At 36.3% G+C, this 23,747-nt stretch overlaps 1 protein-coding gene across 1 annotated transcript; it reads left to right on the plus strand.

Moving 5' to 3' along the window:
• The first annotated feature begins 22,347 nt into the window (after positions 1-22,347).
• Positions 22,348-23,280, plus strand: LOC149266969 (uncharacterized). Its single transcript, XM_089409790.1, has one exon. It carries the CDS (start codon positions 22,348-22,350, stop codon positions 23,278-23,280), a length of 933 nt encoding a protein of 310 aa, XP_089265916.1.
• Positions 23,281-23,747: the final 467 nt, after the last annotated feature.

Here is a 23,747-nt window from a genome sequence, read left to right on the forward strand (position 1 = left end):
ATGCTTAGATTATGCTCATAGTTAGTTGTTGACTTGATTTTGGTGTTGTTAATTTGCAAAGTATTGGTAGGGTTAATTAGTTTGCTTCCATTTGTGGATAGTTCTAAGAGTAGCATCATAGTGATAAGAAGATATTTCAGAAAGGCTAACAGCAGGTTGTTTTCACCTCATCTCTCCCTTTCAGGGATCATGGCTTGAGGAACACTTCCCATACAACCCAAAAAAATAGAGTTCTTGTTTTTGGCATAATCTAGGGTTTCCTGCTAATTAGGTCATTATCTTTTAGTTTCATAGCATAAGATGCAATTAAAATTTTTGATCTCTTAGGCTTTGCATTGATTTCATATTGATTTTGTATTAGCTTAAAGCACTTCCATGTGTGAATTTAGGAAATAAATGATGACAACTTTGTTTTCTTCTATTTTGAATAAACCCTTCTTATTTTTAGATGAATTTATGTACAAATGCCAAGTGATGTGTTTTGTTACAAGAGTTTCTACCTTGCAGGGAGACCTCACCTCATCAGCCTCATCCAAGCCATATCCACCCATGATTTCCAAAAGTCACTAAGGTCTCAATTCGAACTCTTGTTTTATGAGGAAAGCTTGCCATTTCCACTCAGAAAATCCAACCATCATAAATCTTTTGCTTGAGTTCTGAGTCAGTGCCTACCACTTTCATGCCCTATTACCTCCTTATTCACCTTTTCCAAGCTCCATCCCACTTTCTAGACCACTCCCTAAGATTTCGGAATGTTCCTGTAGCAAAACATGGGATCTTGAGGTAGGAGAACTAGTGCATCCTATAGACATCCTGTTGAAAAACCTATAGCACCCTGTTTTGAGCTTCAATTGAGAAAAATGATCACTATAGCCATGATTAGGCCCCTATTTGACCTCCAAGCCATCAGAACCATTGTACTCCTCTTCCTCCACACCTGTCTCCCCTGCCGGGGAGTAATGAAAGATTAGCATTTACAATTTTTCAAGAAAAGAGATAAAGGAAAGGAGTTATTTTATGTTTATTCATGCACACACCATTTATTACTCTCTAGATTATATTTCATGCTTAGGTTAGTTAACACCTCACATGTGTTAAAGTAGGTTTCTTTTGAAAGCAATGTAAGTTAGCAAGTAGATAGAGGATTTCATGTAATTTTGCAAGCATTTCTTTTAGTCTTTCATTCTTGCAATAAGAATCATTTCTTTTCTCCCAATTAGGGTAAATTTCCCCTCTCGTGTTGGTAATTAGACTTCTTCTAGTCAATATAAGGTTGGTTCGAGAAACCCTAGTGGTGTATCACCCAAGCTCAACAGCGACAAAGAGTAGACCAATTACATCTATTTGTGTAAACAACACTGTCACCTCCAAGTTTGTACGAACCCTAGGCTGATGAATTAAAGTTGGTAGCCTGAGGAGTTGCAACATCCTTGCTGCAATATTTGTGCCCATTAGTAGGTACACCTCCTATGCTAGAATCTTTGTATACATGAACATTATAGATCCCTTGTCGTACTTCATAGAATTGGAATATCATGACAAGGTTGGCAACAACCCTTGGACTATGAGCATATCCCCCTCAGATGTCAGTGCTCCCATGAATATGGACACTTGTATCGGGCTTTCCTATTAAACCAGAATGAATTCCCTACAACTAAGAAAAAGAAAATGGGAAATGAGGGTAAGAGAAGATGGGGAAGAATTCTAGGAGGTCCACTACCAGAAAATAAATCTGAGGCATACCGAGAACGAGAGAGCTACACAAAATGAAAAAGAGTATTGAAATCAAAACCTATTTGAAGTAATACAGGAGGAGAAAGAAGGAGCGACAACCTTGGATAATCCAATGGAAATGGAAAACTCCTAAAAATCCCCCTTAGAGGGGAGCAAGCCAAAAGGAAAAGCAGCAATGGAACCTCAAGAAAAATAAAACCTTATGCAAATAGTCGAGTAGGCCCATATGAATATTGATATCGGAAGGAAGATCTCAATGTAGAGGAACAAGTGATGAAACACTTACTGCAAGAATGGCGGAATTTGGATGAAAGTTTCATCCCAGAAGACTAGAATCAATTGAATAAGGAAACCTTCCAACAATACGAGGCCAAACATGATACAATTATCATAGTTCAACCAGAACATCTAGTTTCCCAAGTTAGCCAAATCCAGGATCGATGAACTCAAGGAAAGGGGGTAAGAAGCGGGGATAAAGAACTTTGAATGAGTCCATCTAGATGGTTGGGGAGCTATTAGTAAATTCTGGAAGGGTAGTACCATTGTCAGAGGTATTTCACCAACCCCCCAAACCGTTGAAATGATCATTACATCTTGGAATATAAGAGGCCTCAACAGTAGAGGCAAACAAAGGTATCTTAAAGAGAGACTAAAGAAAGATAAGCCTAGCATTATGATAATACAGGAGACAAAGATCAACGAAAGAAAGCTGAAGGAAATTTTGGAAAACTTTAAACCCCAGTACCAAGTAATGGCTCAGGATGCAAATGGTAGTGCGGGAGGGCTTGCAATCCTATGGAACCTTAGGGAGATAATGTTTGATGAATGGATCAGTCTACCAAAAATACTCTTAGGCAAGTTCCAACATATTAGATCTAGAGAATGGTTCATACTCACAAGGGTCTATGCACCCCATGTCGCTAGAGAAAAAGGGGCATTTCTTTAGAATCTGACAAAACTAAGGAACCTATACCCAAATGATTTATGGGTTGTAGGAGGAGACTTCAATATGATTACCTCTCTTGCTGAGAAAAAGGGAGGAATGAGAAGAATGGAAGCTGATATGGAAGCCTTTGGAGACCTCATAGCGGAGCTTCACTTAGTAGATTTACCAATGATGAATGGAGTTTATACATGGAATAATAGGAGGGGAGGAAGCCACTAGATAGCCTTCCGCCTAGACAGATACTTGATTTCAGATAAAGCCATGAGTAGGGACATATTCATGGAAGCCTCGATACTCCCATGTATGGGCTCCGGTCACTGGCTGGTAAGACTGGAAATAGATTTGAAGTTGCGACCTAGGAACTGCCCAATCTGATTCGAGGATTTTTGGTTAAGAGAGTGCGGTCTCCTTAAAAAAATGAGGATTGGTGGGGGAAGAGTTAAGATAAAGGGAGGAACTGCATGCACACCTTCCAACTAAAGTTGAAGGAACTCAAAAAAAAAATTGGGAATTGAACAAGGAATAATTTGGCCATATTTTGAATTCTCAACGTCGTTAAGTAAGATAATGGGAGAGCTACAAAAAAAAATCATACAAGAAGGAAGATCAGATAACCTAGTGAAAGAAGAAGGGAAATTAATTAATCATCTTGAGGAATGAAGAAAACAGGAGGAAATTTTTTGGAAGTAGAAATCAAGGGTGAACTAGCTACTGGAAGCTGAGATAAATACTTGCTTCTTTCAGAAATCCATGGTCCAACATAGGCAGCACAATAGAATCTACTCATTGAAAGATGTGGAGGGGAATCGTACGGTCTAACATGAGGAAATGGAGGAGCTATTGGTGAAACATTTTAGTGATTACCTTACAGAACCACGAGAGGACCGATCTGAAGCCATCGAAAGGATTACAAATAATATCCCTCAACTGGTATCTCGAGAGAAGAATCTAGCCCTAATGCAAGCAATTACGTTGGAGGAAGTCGAAGAGGTAGTCAAAGGAATGAAAAAAAATAAGGCCCCTGGTCCCAGTGGGTTCACAACAAAGTTCTTCCAGGAAACTTGGAGTTTCATGGGACAGGACATTCTGGAGGTCATGGAGGAATCTCTCCACAACCAAAAGGTATTCCCTAGCCTAAATGCCACTTTTATTTCTCTCATTCCTAAAACTTTGAAATTTGAAGATCCGCAAGGGTTTCGTCCCATTGCCTTATGTAATGTTATATACAAAATCATTGCTACGATTATTGTAAAGTGTCTTAAACCTTTTCTCCCCAACCTCATATCTCCGGAGAAAACTAGATTTGTAGAGGGAAGACAAATCCTAGATGGGTTTGTAGCCTCTCATGAAATAATGCATTCGTTGAAGAAGAGGAAACTTCAAGGGATGATGATTAAGTTGGAAATATCAAAGGCCTATCACCGACTAAGCTGGGATTACTTCAATATCATCCTCAAAGCTTCTGGATTCCATCAAAGATGGATAAATTGGATATATGCAATGATTTCTTCCCTTTTCTTCTTCATCATGCTGAATGGGTCTCCCACCCCTACCTTCAACCCAACACATGGCCTAAGACAGGGTGACCCTATATCCCCTTTCCTCTTTATCCTTGCAGTAGCAGGGCTAGGCCATTATATTAAAAATGAAGTTTGAGAATCAAGGCTTTGGGGTGTGAGGATCTGGGGAAATGGGCTGGCCATCACTCATAAAAAATTCGTACATGATATCATGCTCTTTTTTTAAGTCTCCTTGAGAGAAGCTCAAGGAATAAAAGATGTCCTCCTTACCTTTATGGAGGCTTCTAGGACAATGATAAACAAATATAAATCATGTATTTTCTTTTTTAACACCCGGGGAATGTGTGAGCATACCTTGCCTGCGTCCTGGGGTTTGGTATCAGATTCCTCTCGTTTAAATACTTAAGAATGCCCCTATCTGAGAAATCTTTGAACACATCATGCTGGAAAACTATTCTTCAAAAGATACAAGGAAATATAAGTAGTTGGGCCTTCAAATTCCTCAAATCAGCGGGTAGGAAAATCCTCCTCAAAGCCATGCTTCAATCTATCTGAATTTATCAACTCTCTAGAAAGGTTGCCCTGAAGATGACATGATCCAAAATGGTGGACATGTTTAAAAGTTTTCTTTGGGGAAGGGAACAAGAAGTTAGGAAATGGGCTTTGGTCTCGTGGTTGGGCCTTGTGAAACAGAAAATGGACGGGGGACTAGGCCTCAGAGACCCTTACATTTTGAACCAAGTTATGGGAGAAAAATTATGGTGGAGATGGATAGGTGGAGGGTTGGACCTCTGGAAACAAATATGGACAAGAAAATATAACATGCCGGAGAGAACTGAAGACATTCTTCGCTACATGAACCTTCCTAATGGTTCCGTGATTTGGAACTTGGACGCCCAAAACAGGAACCTCATCCATCAACATGCCTTATGGGAAATTCACAATGGCAAATTAGCAAAGTTCTGGCATGACTCCTAGTAGCAAAGAGAAAGATTGATTGAAAGGAAGGATTTGAGAGATATACTCACATATACCAAAGATAGGAACATCCATTTGGTCGAGCAATTTTGGAAAGAAGAACAAGGGGAGGGAGGATGGAGAAGATGGAAGAAGAAAGATGATTGGCCTTAGGCCACTGAGACTGAACAATGGAACCAACTAGATAAAGAACTGAGATCTAGAAAACTAACTGTCCTAAATGGCCCTGATATACTGATATGGGGACATACTACAAAAGGTATTTTACCATAAAAGAGGCATACGATCTGCAAATGAGGAAAGCGTAGGAAGGAAAAAATATAATATGGAAAAAAATATGGAAGGGAGGATGGTGGCCGAAGGTGACACACTTCTTGTGGTTGGTAAGTAAAGGACATATCCTAACATGGGATCAACTCCAAAAAAGGGGATTTCATGGACCCTCATTTTGTTGGCTTTTCCAATAACATAGTGAAGACCTCGAACACATGCTCAATACGTGCCTGTTTACAGAACAAAGATGGAGGTAGATTCAAGGAGTCTTTGATAGAATGGATTGGGATCACCACAGTATCCCAGAATAATTATCCTCTGTTGAAGCCATATATTCTCCAGCTCAGTGCTAAACATAGCTTATGGATTGGCCCTAGGACTAAACCTATGGGCCATATGAAGAAATGAAATCACTACATTTTAAGAACCAATCCTCAGCCCAAGGAAAAGTCTGGTAAGGAATCATTCAGAACATTAGGGAAATGATCTTAGCGGAGCGATGACATCAGGAGGATTGGTAGGTATCCCCACAGGAGGCACAAATTCTCCAAAAACTTAATTCATCACTGGAAATGATCGCTCCTTCTGCATGGAAAAAATGTAGAGTGGGTATGACATCTTTGGACCATTTCACTGCCCCGGTGAAGGACTTATCAAATTGAGATTTGACGGGGCCTATAAAGGTAACCCTAGGTTGGTTGGTGTTGGTGGTCTCTTTAGGTATTCACACACCAACACTCATTTAATTTATGTAGACTCTTGCGGGTTCGCCAGCAGCAACGAGGAAGAATTTGATGCAGCTATGCAAGGCCTGCAAATTTCCATTCGCATGGGATACAGAAACTTAGTGGTAGAGGGAGACTCTAGCCTAGTCATCAACATGCTGACAAACCTGAATCATGGTTCCAAATGGGACAAGCTCAACCATAGTTGGTGCACTGCCAGATTAATCCAAGAAATTGGAGAACTGATACACAAGTTTGATTACATCATGGTCAATCATGTCAGAAGAGAAGGGAATAAAGGGGTGGAATTCCTAGCCAGTTGGGGTTGTCACCACCAAAACGACCCTTTGGAAAAACTATGGCCAATTCAGCCCTAGCAGATAGGTATCGGACCCTAGATGAAATCCTGGTGGAAGATCAGAGGCAAAGCCTTCTTCATGGCCAACTGACTGGATAAGGCTGCGATTGGGTTGTGATCCGATAGGTAAGCACTCAACCAAGGGAGTAACGGTTTGTACAACAACATATAGTACCACCACCCCCCACATGTTTGAGGCAATGGGTGCAGTGACCCTTTGCATGATGGCATGCAGTGTAGAAGGGAAAGGCAGAAGAGGGAGTAAAGACAATTTTGGTTTTGGTAATAAGGAAGGAGTGAAGGTTGGTGTTTATCGGGATGTCTGCGAGTGTGGAGATTGGTGCAATGGGTAGGATCTGAGGTGCCACAAACTACAACAAGCCTACTAACTATGCACAAAGGGTAATAGGTATATACTCAGACACATTTCTGCTCTCGTAATGTTCACCTTCCCTAGTTTTAGTATGGGAGAGAGGGTAGAAAGAATGGGGGAGAATTGCAAAATTGTGAAGCATTCGTGGCGTAGGCTGGTGGCATATGTCTAGTTATGTGTCTGCCTCTTGCACCCATTTGGCATGCTCTCTATTTCGCTTTCCTTTAAAGTTTTCCTTTACTGTATGGGAATTCTTTTGGCACTGGGTAGAGGGCCAAGTTTTGCAGTTCGTAAGAGTCTTTCTGGTAAAGCTATAGAGATGAGCCTCAGGGGTAGAGCTGGCTGACTCATCTTCATGCTGGGTGGTAGCCTCTACATTAGGTCCATACGTAGTCGTAGAGAGGTAGGTTGCAACCCTGGCATGAGGGAGAAGGTGGAGAATTACGGGCGTGAAGTTTGGAAAGGGAATGGCATTGGTTATGGCAAGCAGATTGGTGATAGCATTGTCATGGGGCTCAAGGAAGGGTGGAATATTGGGTCGGGTCCTCCTCTCACATCCTGGACAGAGGGTAAAGGGTATGCTAGCCAAGATTGGTAAAGAGCTGGTAAGCGACAGTGTATAGCAACCTGGAACTAGGGGAACAAACACACTTAATTGAGGTTGAGAAGAGGTGTCTTAGGCGAAGTGTATCTACTAGTGTTGGTTCTAGGTTGGCCCCCTATGGGGAACTGACCTGTGACCCTGAAAGGTTTGGCATTAAAACTGACAGGGGTGAGTCTGAGAAAGGTAGGTTGGTGTGTGGTAATCTTGCCACCTATTCGAAAGCTCCTTGTTGTATTTTCTTTCATTGTAATTGGCTTATGGTTTGTTGCAATGAACAGGGTGGGGTCAGAAAAACCATGGCTCATCTTGCAAAAACTTGTGGTCGTGGAAGGAGAGCCCAAGCGACCAGGAAGGATACGGAGCTGGGCACGTTCGAGGGACACAGAGGCATAAAATATGTTGAATGGTTTACAAGTGAAGCGGTAGTTTCCTACCGTGAAGGCACCAATGAGGAAATTCATAAACTATTAGAGGATTGGGAAGAAGAAGTAAAATAGGAGAGTGAGACAAACACGGATATGGAGGATTGGAGAACCCATGTCCTGGACCCTGGAAACACGAGGGGTAGAATCACTCAATTCAAGAAAACCCTCTACCTGTACTAGTTGATGAAAAGTCTATTGGGTAAAGCTATGGAACAAATTTCTGTGGGCATGGTTGTCATTGTCCAAGGCATGTGTAATTATAAACATGAACTCTGTAAGGTGCAATTCGAACTACGCAAACAAGATGTTAGACTTGACCGAATTGAGAGGCACCTACGTTGTATCATGGTCCAGATTGAGATGCTAGGGACAAATGTCAAAGATCCAACACCTATGAAATCTGCTTCTCCTGAGAAACATGAATAGATTGTCTACTTTTATGGTTTTGTTTATATATGCGAATAGCTTTTACATTTCCTTATGCAAATATATATGTATGTAGATCTCTAGAGAATGGACAAGAATGTGAGACTTATATAGCTTGGATGGAAATACTGAATTTTTTTGTTTTTGGATGGCATACAATGCCGATAGGTGGCCAAGAGACTTGGTTTCCCACCGAGTTGAGGCCACCTAGCCAATCTATGTGGTGTAAATTTGCTTTATAACTAATGAAAAAAAAAATCTACCAAGCTTACAAAAAAAATATCAATTTTAAATAAGTAAAAAATATATTTTAAATTTACATTTAAATAAAATTTATAAATTGATGTGATATCATTTTCTATTTTAATACAAATAATCATAATAATTTACTATCCTACATTATATATTCTCTTTTCTCTTCTTTTTATTCTCCAATTTTACTATTTATAGGTGAGAATATTTTGTATACCAAATTTTAAAAAATATATATGGTTTCATATAAAAAAATATTCAATGTCCACGATCTTTAATTTCATGAAATTTAAAAATAAGTTAACCATATTATTACTTTTACAAATTTTACGATTCTTTGTCTATAACCCATGAACTATTTTACGATTCTTTGATTATATTGTTTCATCAAATATTTGATATTTATGAAAGTGAGTAATACTCGAACCTCATCCATTTTAAATTAATATGCTATAGACATAGCAAAAGCGTTGTGGATTTTCACTTCCATATTCTCTTTGGAAGTTTTTTTTTTAAAGATTGAGGTAATGAGACTCTTCCTCATGTTCTCTCTTCTTCTGCTAACTAAATAAATATCTTTATGAGATTAGAAAATTTATCTTATACAATTCATAGAATCTCTCTCGCAAAATATTTTTACAACTTTAACTATCTAAAGGGTGGACCATATATTGTAGGAGCTTAACATGTCCATTTAACATTTAGATATGACAGCAATGTGGGAAGTGTTAAGGGATAAGAAAATTATACGGGAGGGATTAATTTTATGGTAGAGATAATTGTTTATTACTTACTTCTTGTTTGCTAGTTCTACTCATTATTCTTTGGAAATAACTTTGGTTTGTATCTAATATACCCTTTACTTATTCTTTATATCTCACCACACATCGTGCGCTCTTTCTCTAACTCGTGAAAGTTATCACACCAACACCGAGTTTCACAAAGATATCTAAAAATGTATTTCATTTACGGTTTAATATGCCATAGATGTTGATTAAACTTGTTATTTGTTTAACCCAAGATTCATTTTCCCAAGTTATTAATGTGTCACAACTTGGACTGAATGAAGGTTACTAAGTAAATTATAATTGTATTGATTACCCTAATAATTGAGAATGATATTTATAAAATGGTTATTGGGTATTTATTTGACATTCATTAGATATACCTTGAATATACTAGTGGTAATAATATATGGGTTTAATGGGATTTGTTGTTTTCTTATTTATATAAATTAGCATATGTTGGTCATCAAATCATCCCTAGTGATCAAGGAATATAAAAGAATTCAATGAAGACCTTTTGCCTTCCTACTTTAGGTATAAACTCGCCTTTTTTACCAAAATGGATTTCTCTTCAAAATAGATTTACCAAATAACAAATTATATTTCTGTTATGAAATTATATCCTACAAATATATGCTAGAATATATTATATGTTTAGATTGTCAAGAAAATATATGTATGAATAATAGGTTCAAACTCGCCCTTTTTACCAAAAGGGATTTCTCTTGAAAATTGATTTATCAAATAACAAATTATATTTCTGTGATGCAATTAAATCCTACAAATAAATGCTAGAATATATTATATGTTTAGATTGTCAAGAAAATATATGTCTGAATAATAGATTTATACAAGATATTTTCATAAATCACCTAATATTTTTCAGTTCTCTTAATTCTACTAATTAAATCCATATATAATTGTTCTACACATAATACTCATAAAGAAACTACATTGAATCATGATAGTATTCCATAGTTACAAGAAACAAAGGACATATTAATCTAAAGAAATTAAATGTAACGTTTAGTGGGAAGAAAAAATAAATAAAGAGAAAACATAGTTATAGGTATATAATGTTTTTTAAATTAAGAAGAAACTCTACCATATGATAGACAATATCAAATATGATGTATGGGATTTACTCTATAAAATTAACACATTTATCAATTCACCTACCAAACATTGGTTGGGTGTGGATCTTGATTATCCTCTTGATTGTTTAGGGGTTTTTTTATTTCAACTATGGTTGGATCCGAGGGGGGTTTGCAATTCCTTGGAGCCCCCTCCCCCAGGGGAGGTTATGGGCTTGTGCCATCCAAGTAAAAATTTGATGATAATTTGCCTTGTAAAATATTGTAATTTTGTAGTCAATCTAAGTCCTTCATTAGGCTAGTGATATGTGTATAACTTATGTTAATTTATGCTTTTTCCCTAGAATGAAACCCTTGGTTTATATGAGGTAATTGTATTACGTATTTGTATTATTATTGTTTGCGAAAAACAAAGAGGAGATTGTGTGAGAGCTAAGAAAAAATTACAATGGATTTTATATAGGTTGTATATCTTCATTTTACTCGATAATATGAAGGAAAAGATGTAATATGAAAGAAAAGACTGGTTGTTTTTCTATGGACTTATCCCAAATTGGCTAAACTACCGATATTTGTGTCTCTCTTGTTTTATGTATTTTTTTGTTTGTATTTTAGCAATATTTTATGTGTTCCATTGTTCTGTTAATTAATTTCTAATAACACTATATATTCAAAAAATAAAAATATTTATAACCAAATGTGTTCAGGGTTAATTTTAGATATAAGATTCGCCAAAATAAACAAATTTAAAAAACAAGAATTATTATACATCAATTACTTAGAAATCCATAATAAAAATCAACATCACGTTGTTATGATGTCACTGGTAAATTTAACCTGTGATATATTCATAAAATAAAATATTCCGTACACAATTTTATCGATGATTAAATGTTGCTTGACTCGTTCTTTAAAATCGAGAAGTACAAATTCACACACAACTAAAATTATAAACTAATTACACTTGTTCAATCCATATGTGTCATTTCATTTTATAACTTATTTGCATGAGACAAATTTTAATTTTACAAGTATTTTCTTCATTGTCATCTTCTTTCCGTTTGACGCACTCGTAGACGTAGGTCAACTGAAAGAATGTACATCTCACATTTCTTATTTTTTCATCATTATCATAAAATTTCCAAATAGTTGATTATACAATAAGGGTGGATTGATTTCTAGTGGGGATCAATGTGTTCCTTACCATACTCCTTTTGAATTTTTGATTCTACCCCATTCACCAGGGGAAATTAGCATCTTCTTTCTAAACTTCAAAAATGTCATTTCCTAGGTTGATTGGAAGTGGTAAGGTGTTGAGGGTAGATGCCCAATGATCTTATCTAATACTACCATGATATTGAAATCAGTAAAATAGTACTCAATACCAACTCATTGGCTATCTAGTCTCCCGTATTTTTTGGGATATGAATAACATCCTATTTGCAATTGATTAAAGAATCATTAAAAATTACATTTGTTATTAACCCACTTTCAATGGTCCATAATGATGGTGAGTTAAATAGTTCCACGAAAGTATATTCCTACATAAAAGTATTAATTTCATTTTTGGATATCACTATTTCATTATTTGTCTCTTCAAACTCTTTATGCATTTCTTTAACAAACGTCACAAACCAAATAGTCTGAACTATAGGGACAAGATTCATAGTATTCAGTACCACTTCTGAGGTTGAGTTCAGCCATCATATAATATAATATACTTCAGTGATCTTGCTTTCGACTTCTCGAATAATTTTCTTTGATATCAAGAACTATATTTTCTATTATAATAGCCTCATATTCATGTAACATTTTGACCTGATGTATTCAACTTTAGACATGATTAGCTACCACAATTTCCATCTTGCTGTTTTTTCTCCCTATAGATTCTTCATCAGGGAAAATTTTAAGGATGGAAGTTTATCTTAAAGTTTAGAAACTTTGGCTAATGTTACGAGTCCCTAATATCCAAATTTTAGAATGTTTGATGATAATTTTGTAAAAATGTTTAAATTTATAATTATTTTATATTATACTATATAATATTGGCTATTTTTAAGCCAAAATAATTTTATACTATAAAATTTGGGGGAATTCATTTTTACAAAAATAAAATTGGCGAATCATTTATTTGGAAAAAGCCTAGAATATTAGCCCACCTACAAATATTAGCCCTTAATATTTTTTCTGTTCTTCATTTAGAGAATTTTACACTGATTGTAGCTCTATTTCTTTGATTTTTACAACTGCTTCTTGTTGAGCCCTGAAACTACATCTCTTCTACACCCTTTTCTAGACTTTTCCCCTCACCAGTGCCTCACAAGCTATCAATGATCATTACATATTGATTTTGAGAGTGCATTTAAGTGGTTTTCTAACTATGTTTTTGTGTTTTCTATTTGACTTAGATTTTGCTCATCAGTTGCGGAATGCAGCCACTTTCCGCAGCTGACTTGAGATTCTGCAGTTGTTTTTGTTGATCTCTAGGTTGTAGGTGTCAACAAGCAAAACAAGGCACGTGGGCAGTTCAAAAATGATCAGGACATGGACCAGGTCCTATTGGTTTAGCCAGATTCGTAGAGGAAAGCCTTGGTCAAACGGTGGTCAAATGAGGAGTTCTACGGAAAAAAGGAATCTGTTTTTCAACACGTGAAGGGTCCAAGACCGTTCCTAGATCCATGGATTCATTTTGACAGCTGTAGACTGCCTCCACGATGCAAATCCAATAGCCACCTTTTGGTAGATTGAATGATCATGGCAACCAACACACTAAGCTCACGGGTGTTGTCTTTTTACATGTCTTCTGCTAAAGGAGTTCCATAGGAAAAACAGTTATGTAATTTCATTTATAAATAACGTGTTTACAAATGCATGTAGCTAGTTTTTTTTATGTAGTCTTGTTGTTAGTTCATGTACTGTGCCGAGACACTGGTCCTGCTGTTGTAACGAGAGGATCCTTCCTCTGTTTTGCAATATAGTAAGACTTTGTTTTATATGACTGTGTGAACGTAATCTCGGACTGACAGCGTGTTAACCAAGGCGGTGCAGAGGGCCCCTGCTGCCTAAGGTTTCGTTTCTTTATGTTTGTAAAGTGTTCATATGTTCTTGTCTTATTTCCATTGTAGATATTTCATCGTCTGTTCACTTGTGTATATTTCATATTTTAGTTATGATGTTAATGTTTCATTCCTGTACATGATTTTCCAAGCATTCTACAATTTTGCTAACACTGATCTATGTGTTTTAGGATAGGCTAGGCTCGAGCATTTTCATTCAATTTTTGCAATAAATAGTGACATGAGATTGGCCTCTTTGTTGACTTTGTTTTTCTTAGCTTTCAATTTCAGTTATGCTTTGATTTTAGTCTTCTTCATTTGCTGTTGATAATTAGTTTAGATATCAAATTCTTCATGTCATTTAACATTATCTCCAGAGCTATGGCTTAACTCCGAAAATCTACTTGGCGAGCTATCAGGTTATGAGTGAGGTGATTTGATTTTACTTTCATTTCTGCAATTAGATATCAGGTTCTTCATGTTATTGACGTTATCTCTAGAGCCATGGCTTAACCTGGAAAAGCTACTGGGAGAGCTATCGGATTATAAGTGAAGAGACTTGATTTTATTTTTATTTGCAAGTAGATAATTTAGATATCAATTCCTATTGACGTTATCTCCAGAGCCATGGATTAACCCTGAAAAGCTACTTGGCGAGCTATCAAACTATAAGTGAAGTGAATTGGTTTTATTTTCATTTGAAAGTAGATAATTCAATTATCAATTCCTCATGTTATTGACGTTATCTCCAGAGCCATGGCTTAACCCTGAAAAGCTACTTGGCGAGCTATCGGACTATAAATGAAGTGAATTGGTTTTACTTTGATTAGTTTTTAGTTTTTGATTTGTTTGAGTGCAATAGGTTAACTTTTATTTCTGTATTTAGATGAGCAATGGAGATAATGATTTCATGATCAGTAGTTTATCATTTGTTTGATTTGAATAGCTGCACATTTACATTCTTGTTCAAGTACTAATTTCATCACTAGCATGTTTTGAGATCCTCTGAAGTGTTAAGTTCTGGAAGTCATCATAAAGGACATAATTGCCTTAAAATCTATATCCATACTTGCCTTCTAAAGTATTCTTAAAACTTAGGAATAGGATTTCCATTTGCATTAGGAGACAAACCAAGATAAAACCCCCAAAAACAAAATAAAATTGAAAACAATAAAAGGTAAGAAAGAGGTTGTCTTGCACATATATTGTGCCACACTTCATCAGTTTACGACTCCCGGATCGATAATTAATGTAGCAATTTAGGACATACTAAATTGACTAAAAATTTCTAGTCCTTCAATAATATAATTATTTTGATGGCATGTTTTTGTTCAATTATATTTTGATGGTATGTTGTTCAATCTACACTTCTTAGTACTTTTTCTCTTCTAATAAACATATTTTATTTTATTTTCAAGTTATGTGACTTTAATTTGGAAACATTTTATTTTAACTACTACCTTGTTAGAAAGAGTAAGAGAAGGATTTGGGGCAGAAATGATTGGTTTCATAACTAAATTTAACTTTACATTGTGTTATTATAATTTATTTTTTATTTCTGTTTTGTATTTGTTTTTTCTAATTGTAATTATAGTATCTAGGATTTTTTTTTCATTAATTTTCTTTAGTCCATGAAACTACACAGATAATTCATCTCTTTCATTGTAAGAAGATAATACACATAATATTTCAAAATTTGTACATTTGTATGAGGGCTCTACATATTTAATCTCTTTATCGTTGGACTCCAGTTATAACTTAGCGCAAGTGCCATCTTTGGTGCATCTAAAGATGGAAATATATAGTTCTCTAATTCCCTGCTTTTGTTGGATTTAGACATCACAACCACTTTGGCTATTTTCAATTGGGAGTCTCATCTACGTAATAGAACATGCAACATTTCAATTTATCAGTAGATTAAATAAGTCTTTTGGATATTGTTTCCCAAGTTTGTTTACGTCATTCCACTATACCATTGTCATTGATTTTGTTCAGATCAAAATTAAGTAGTGTAGCTCTGGAGCCTCATAGTTAATTCCCTAGTTAGACTTTTGGGATTCTCAATTGATTACGATAAATTTAAAGATATTTTTTTTATCAAAATTAGTTGCGTAGTAAAACATTGGGCCAAAATTTCGTGAGGAGATTAGTATTATTTTCCCTAATACTCTATCTCACTTTGTTATAAGGTGTTAGATAAGTTGGCTATTCAGTAAGTTGATAATGGTTGCCAAATGGATTTTATTGATTTCAACTATTTTCATTGATGTTAGGTTCAAGAAGAGCTTCAAAATATATTGCAAAGTCTTTGGTTTGATAATCCTCTCCAAGACCTTTTCAATTGTATATCGCACTCTACCCACCTGCCCATGAAGGAGGAGATATAAAAGGTTGAAGTTGAGAAAAGGTTTTAAGGATTATATTTCTAGTGATAGTTGTATCAGTTCATTGGGAATCTATGCCTCTTGAAAGAATAATAATGAGTAACATAGGAAATGCCTAAGATACCAATTCTTTTTTAATCAACCAAATTTATTTGATGCCTCAAATACTAAATTTCATGGAAAAGAGATTTTAAGGCTCCTTTCCATGAATTATGCCTCAAAGAACCACACAAACCCTTTAAACGGAATATTTGGCCTCTTTGTGGCATATAACCATAATTAATATATTCCGTGTACTTGAGATGGGTTTCAAAGACTTAACCATGATTTATGGATGAAAATAATGGATTTTATCCCTAAATAAACATTCTAGGGTTGGTAGATCAATAGTGAGATATTGCCCCATAAGATGTTCCCTTTAGATATAATATTTGACCTTTAAAATTGATATTGCTTCTATTAAAAGTATTTATACTCAAGGTGTAGATCTTGACGAGTTGACTAGAAAAAAATATGTCTAGATATGGATGAAATGGTTATGGATTGTGAGCGATGAGTGAGTGTGAGCTCAATTTATTGTGTAAATTAAGACATGCATTTTACTATCAATCCCGGCTCGTAATCTTAGAAACAAACCACAATTCATGGACTTTTGGATAAAAAATAATGTAGGAAGTAGTTATGAAAACAGAAATGGATATCACAAATATAAATCATTCTAGGAATGGAAATACATATTATAAATTATTTGTCACAACTGTAGCAAAAACTATCTAAGTCTATTCCATAAAAGCATACGTTATTGGTCAATAAAATTAGGTTATTTTAGAAAAACAAGGAAGAGGCTCTCTCAAAGGGACTTGGTTGTCCTCCCTCAAAAATTCTACAATAACATTGCCAATATCTAAGTAAGCAAGAAATAATGTAATGAAAGCATAAAAACTTAATCTAAGAAAACTTGAAAGAAGTGAATCTTGTTTAGTCTTAGCTTTAGCTCACGGAGAAGAGGCTTCCTCAAGGAGACCTAGTTGTCCTTCCACGTTAAAGTTAGTCACTAAAAGAAGCAATATTCACTTCACACATTTCATAAAATAAATTCATATTAAAGATATCTACAATTATTTATAGAAAATGAATATTATGAACATGGAAAATTAAACAAACATATGCACAAATATAAACATGATACAATAAATTGTACTTAGCTTGGATGGGGGCCCTCCACCCTTGCTGGTACACTGCTAAAATACTCAGCTACAACAACCCATTTACTACAATTATCTAAAAAAAATAATAAGTTTGTCTCCATACTTCTAACTATGAATGCCTCTTCTTAAACAGGAAAAATGATAACCAAATAATCTAAAAAGTATGAAAAAATCATCATTAATGTTATCCCATTTCATCAGGTTGAAGCCATCCATTAGTTACAAGAAATCTGGAAAAATTCCAAAAAATCCTAAAATTGCCCCTTTTTAATAGGGATTTCTAGGAGGCAGGTCATGTTTGACGAGCTTTGATCAAGCCTATATTTTCTCATTTTGACCGATCCAATAGCTATTCATCCATGCTCGGTTCCTAATCTTTCCAAATATGTATCGAGCTCAAGCCTAAGTGTCCTGCATATATCACTCTAACGGAGCTATTATGAGAATTTCCAATTTTGTCCAAAAATGCACTTAAAACCAAATTTTTACAAAAATATCTAAACATTGAAAAACATAATTTATTTACTTGAATATGTATAACAAGTTCAAAGTGAGGCATATATAGATGACATGAAGTGGAATATGATGGAAGTTACATGGATTTTTAATAGGAAAAATTGATCAAAATCGAGGTCAAACATCTCCCCCTTGTTGATCTCCAACCATGTCCTCATGCTTGCTTTCTTCTCTTCAAAATTCCGAGTGAAGATGTACCTACTATCCCTCACCTTGAAGCCTTTTTATGGGCTTCCTATAGAAGACAATCAATACTTTCACGTGTCCATTCTTTGTAGATAGTAGCCATCACCTTTTGTCTCTCATACTTGTATTTGCATGTGTTCTTTTCACTAAGCCATCTGTAAGCTTGTTCAGAAATCGAAATGTTCTATGTTTCAAGCTTATTAACTTTATTGTTTAGTTTTTCATTTTCTTTAATGAGATCTTTGTTGTTTTGTTTATACATCTTCTTTTCTTTCTTCAAAGGGGGCTCAAAGGTACAAGCAGTGGATCAACTCCTACAAAACCGCGCAACCATGTGTGTCATCTTTCTTGTAATTTGATACAAGTGGTTGGCTTGCATTATCTATTTGGCTTATGCTTTCTATCTCTTCAATTGTTGCTATCATGTTGCAATTACAGAACATGAACATATTTTGAGTTTGATTTTCCAAATACAAAAACATATGTCATGTTTAAAAATTATTTGTATCTAATTAGTTATACAAAATCTTCTTGTACATATATTGTTGTTGTGTTGTCTGAGAGGACTGACTACTAGTGCTTTCTTCACTTCTCCAACATTTTCTAGTTTATATACATTTAATTATACATATGTAAAAACAGAATGCATATATAGTAAGCATTAATATTGTAAATACAAATTAGCATATTTGTATAGTTGTCATAGACATACCTTTTTAAAACAAGTGGTTGGCTTGCATTGTCTATTTGTCTTATGATCTCTATCTCTTCAGTCGTTGCTATCCTGTTGCAATTACAGAATAGGAACATATTTTGAGTTTGATTTTCCAAATACGAAAACATATGTCATGTTTAAAAATTATTTGTATCTAATTAGTTATACAAAATATTTTAACTGCATCAATGTAAGTAATTTGTGACAAGTAAAATTGAAATAAAAGAAATGATGGAGATACTTATGGGCATACTCTTTGGTAGGTTCTTGCTTAGCCTGTTCTTTGGTGTCGCCAAACAATTTTTGTTCTTCTTGACTTGTTTTCTCTTTTCCTTTTTCAGCAGTTATGCTATGTTATAGAATAGTAGCATATATTTAGTTCAATTTAAAAAAAACATATAAAAGTAAAAAGTGAACAAGAACATAAAAACCATATAAAAGAAAAAGAAAGAAGTATATACTTTCTTGCTTCATGTTCCATGTTCTTGTTCTTTTTTCTCATCTGTTTTGTTTAATTGAAAAGGGTTTTATTGGTAGAATCTGCATTCAAGAATATATGAAGTCATATGTGTAAATTTACAATAGGATTCTTGTTTTGTTTAATTGAAAAGGGTTTCATTGGCACAATCTGCATTCAAGAATATATGAAGTCATATATGTAAATGTACAATAGGATGCATAATATATATGGTCTTATTATTTGGTTTATTACAGATAGAATATGCTAATATGCTTTAGTAAAATAAAAATGGCAAAAACAATGACATATTTCAAAAGTATCAAAATTTGCAATTTTGTAAAGTGTTTCATGTGTATATCATAGCTGAAGGACAAGAGATATTGTGTCATGATCAAACCAATATGTATCTAATATGAAAATTTTGTATTGTATATTAGTTAGATTTTCCCAGACATGGTCAATGAATGATTTATGCATGCTATTAGTTTTGTTGATAAGAAAATGAAGATTGTAGTTGTTCATGTAGCTTTCTAGCTCTTTTGTTTTATGATTGCAATGTACCATATCAATATTGAAGTCTCCCAATATAATTATGATATCATTTAGATCTAAGTGGCATAAATATTTTGCAATGACATTCAAAATATTGTTCAAATTTGCATGTGGTGATGCATATATATTGAGTATTGCAATTTGTGATCCATGAACTATTATTTTTGCCAACAATGCTTCTACAAGTTTCTCTTCAAAATGGATGTGTTCAAGGATAGTGATATGTTTTTTTATCAGTATCATTAGTCCATGCTTAATGCAACTTGAGATGCAATTGAAATTTTTGAAGTACTCATTTTGCATACACAGTGACATATATGTTTCTTGTAAGCATAAGATATCAGATTGCATTGTGTCATAATCATTGCATATGTCACTAAGATGTGCATTAAGATTACGAGTGTTCAATGAAAGAATAGAGATGGATTGCAACGATTGTATTGATGAATAGTATGTTGCAGCCTCAGAATTCTGCTACCGTAACATGGGGGATAACCACCCGATCTGGACCTTAAGACAACTCCTTTTCCATTTCCAGTGTGGGTTTTAAAATGAGAGTGGGTGGTTCATGAGTGTTTGAAATAGAATAATGATAATCTAAGTGACCTATTCTATGATGCAATTTCTCTAACTAACTTATTCTAATATAAACCCAAGTATTCTTGTCTGGTATGCAATCTACATAGATATATGTTTAACATGTGATAATAAAGATTAAACACAACTAAATATAGATGATAATGTAAAAAATAATTCCTTCGACTAAATAGTTAGTCAAAGGAATCTATGAAATATATCACATATATGATGAGTCATATACGAAAATCACAATTTCAGTTAGGCATCATACAAAAGTGCAATTAATGATTTAATAGAAACAATAAATCTCACATATAATTCATGAAAGTAATGTTGTGCCACTAATTAAATGTAAACAGAATCAAGCATAAAAGATAATAGTACAATATGAGTGATGTTTTTGGAAAGAAAACCTCGATGCGAATTCTTGAGCTCTGCAACCTAACCCTAACCTGCTGCCGCCGCACCTGACTGTTCACCCTGCAACTGCCGCCGCTCCCCTGCTGGTCGATAGCAATGGAAATGGCAGGCGGAGGGGAGAGCTCTGCTCCCCCTCCAAATCACTCTGCGAATTCTGACAATACCGTTCTGCACCCTTCTGACGCTGGCCCTGATGCAGGACATGGCGACAATCAGAAAGCTGAGGCAAAGCTCCATACGGCCCCGACAGAAGACGATGACGCTGACAAAGAGAACCATGACAAAGTCAAGGCGACCCAGCCTAAAGCAACCTCAGCCACTTGCATCCCAAAAGCTGCTGAACCCATCAAGGTGGACTTGCCCAGCCACCGTATCAATGGTGAAATCCAGTACATGCAAGATCATGCCCTCATAGGAAAATTTTTAGGCTTCTGGCCCACGGAGAAAGCATTACAAGGCTGGATAGCCTCAAAATGGAAGCCCAAGGGACAAATAACTCTGCAACTAGGACCAAAGGGCTTCTTTACAGCTATATTCCACTGTGTGGAGGACAGAGTGAGGATATTCGAAGGAGGGCCGTACTTCTTCAACTCGTCAGGCCTCTATCTCACTGAATGGAAGCCCAGATTCAACCCCGACAAAGAGGACTTCAGTTGGGCACCCGTCTGGATCAGGATGTACTCCCTCCCGGTAGAATACTGGAAAGAAGAAACTCTGGCGGACATAGGCAACAAACTGGGCACCTTCATTCGAGTTGCAGCAGAGACAAAAACTCGTAAGTACACCTCCTATGCTAGGATCTGCGTCCAGATGCATCTGACCAACGCCCTTGCGGATATGGTAAAGCTCTATCACGATGATTATGAATGGTCTCAAACTTTAGATTATGAACATATCCCCTTCCGCTGCCGTAAGTGTCATGAGCATGGCCATTTATTTCGGGACTGTCCTTTAAATTCCCAGTCCAAAGTAGCTACTGCTGTCTCTGGAGTAGACTCTGAAGGTTTCATCAAAGTCCCCAATTGCCGCAGGAATACCAAAAAGAACCAGCAAGTTCTTGAAAACCCTTTCAAAGAGAACCTTCAGAACAAATTCTCTGTTCTCGCTACGCAGGAAAAAAATGATCATACCAGCTCTGAATCCCCTCACAAACCCTCTGAACCATCTTCCTCCCTCCCTCATTTGAATCCCCCGCAATCCTCCGCCCTGGACCCAATCAATCCCACTCCCATCCCCTCCTTGGAGAAAGGTAAATCCATATCTCGTTTCAGTCCCCACTCGTTCTCTAAAGAGCAACCCTCCGTGGTTCTTGAGCAGCCGGATGCAGATATGGAAACAGACGCTACTCTAGCTATCAGGCTTCAGCATGAAGCAGATGAAGAAGTTCCAGGTGAAATTACTGTTATGGAAGAAGACCAAACGAAGGTCATCATCGATGGATTAGATATCTTTACACTTGAGGCGGCATGCAAACAAAAAGAATTCAACTCCATTCAACCTTGGCAAATCGATAAGCTGGAAGGAGTCCTAGCCAAGGCACAGCATAATAAAAGCCTGGGCATCTAAGGAGGCAGTCCATGGGATGGAAAAAAGTTACTCAAGGATCTCAAGAAAAGGGGAAGAAAGACAGACCTCCAGCGCACCATAGCATTGGGAGAAATACTTATGGAATCAGGACAATTCCCTAAGTTGACAAAGTTCTACAAACCCAAATCACAGTTTACATGAAGTTAATATCCTGGAATGTGAGAGGACTCAACAGCCCCTCAAAACACAGAATGATCAAACATCTGATTCAGCAAGAAAAACCCACCATAGTTTTTTTGCAAGAAACTAAAAGCACCACTGATGCTATTGAACGAATCCGTGGCAAAGTTTGGGCAGGAAGCAGGGCTATCTCTGTTGATGCCTCAGGAGCCTCAGGTGGGTTAGCTATTCTATGGAACCCACAGATCATCACTTTATATGACTTCCACGCCACACTCCATCTCCTTCAAGCTTCATTCCACCTCGTTGGCACGAACATACATGGTCACGTCACAAATGTTTATTTTCCTCAATCTATTCAGCAAAAAATAGAACTTCTAGAAACGCTTGCTCTTCTTAATGAAAACAGACAATTCCCGCTTTGGATCGGGGGAGGCGACTTCAACATAATAACTTCCATGGCAGAGAAACAGGGAGGCCGAATTGGGCTTGACAGTGATAGTGAAAGCCTCAAAGATTTCATTCGCAACAATCACCTTATGGACATCCCTACCTCGAATGGAATCTTCACATGGACCAACAAACGAAGAGGTATTCAACATATAGCCTCCCGCCTTGACAGATTCTTTCTTTCTGACAATGCTATCCATTTAGGAGGGGATTTCAATGCATCCATCCTTCCTCATAGTGGATCCGATCACTGGCCAATTTTGTTACAATGGTCCAGACCAGGCAATCAATGTAACCGACCCTTCAGATTTGAAGCGTTCTGGCTCACAAATGCCACTTTCAGAAAAGTAGTCAGAGATGCTTGGACAGCCTACATTCTGCTGCAGGGTGCCAAAATGTATCAATTTCAACAAAAGCTAAAAAATTTGAAGTATGTCCTCAAAATCTGGAATCACACAAGTTTTGGCAACATTCAAGAGAAGCGTTCTCAATTAGAGCAGCAAATGAGCAAACTCCAACAAAATCTCATTCATCATGGCAGAACAGAAGAATAAGCAAAACAGGAACAGGAACTTTGGAACCAAATAGAAGAACGCAGGAAGCAAGAAGAAATACTCTGGCGGCAAAAATCGAGAATCAACTGGCTCAAAGAAGGCGAGAAGAACACAAAATTCTTTCACAAGACTGCTATCCAAAGGCGAATGCATAATAACATAGCGTTCATCAACAACCAACAAGGCGAAAGAATTGAAGAGCATGAGAACATGGAAAAGGAATTTACAGGGTATTTTAAGGAAATCTTAACGGAGCCCGTTGAGAACAGGGAAGCAGCAATCCGAGCCATCACGCAGCACATTCCCAGCATTATAACCGAGGATCACAACAACAGACTTCTCCAGCCCACGACCCTGCAAGAAATTGAAGAAGCCATGGCTCAACTCAAAGACGGAAAAGCGCGAGGTCCCGATGGCTTCACTGCCAATTTTTTCCACGAATTTTGGGACCTCATCAAGTATGAAGT

This window comes from Pinus tabuliformis, chromosome 6 (assembly GCF_031772625.1).
Source record: "Pinus tabuliformis cultivar Carrire ecotype Pingquan chromosome 6, CPIR1, whole genome shotgun sequence".
In the NCBI taxonomy this organism is placed as follows: Eukaryota; Viridiplantae; Streptophyta; class Pinopsida; order Pinales; family Pinaceae; genus Pinus; species Pinus tabuliformis.

Bases quoted from the DNA above. Each gene is read 5' to 3' on its own strand.
- LOC149266969 (XM_089409790.1), top strand. From the start codon at position 22,348: ATGATCAAACATCTGATTCAGCAAGAAAAACCCACCATAGTTTTTTTG.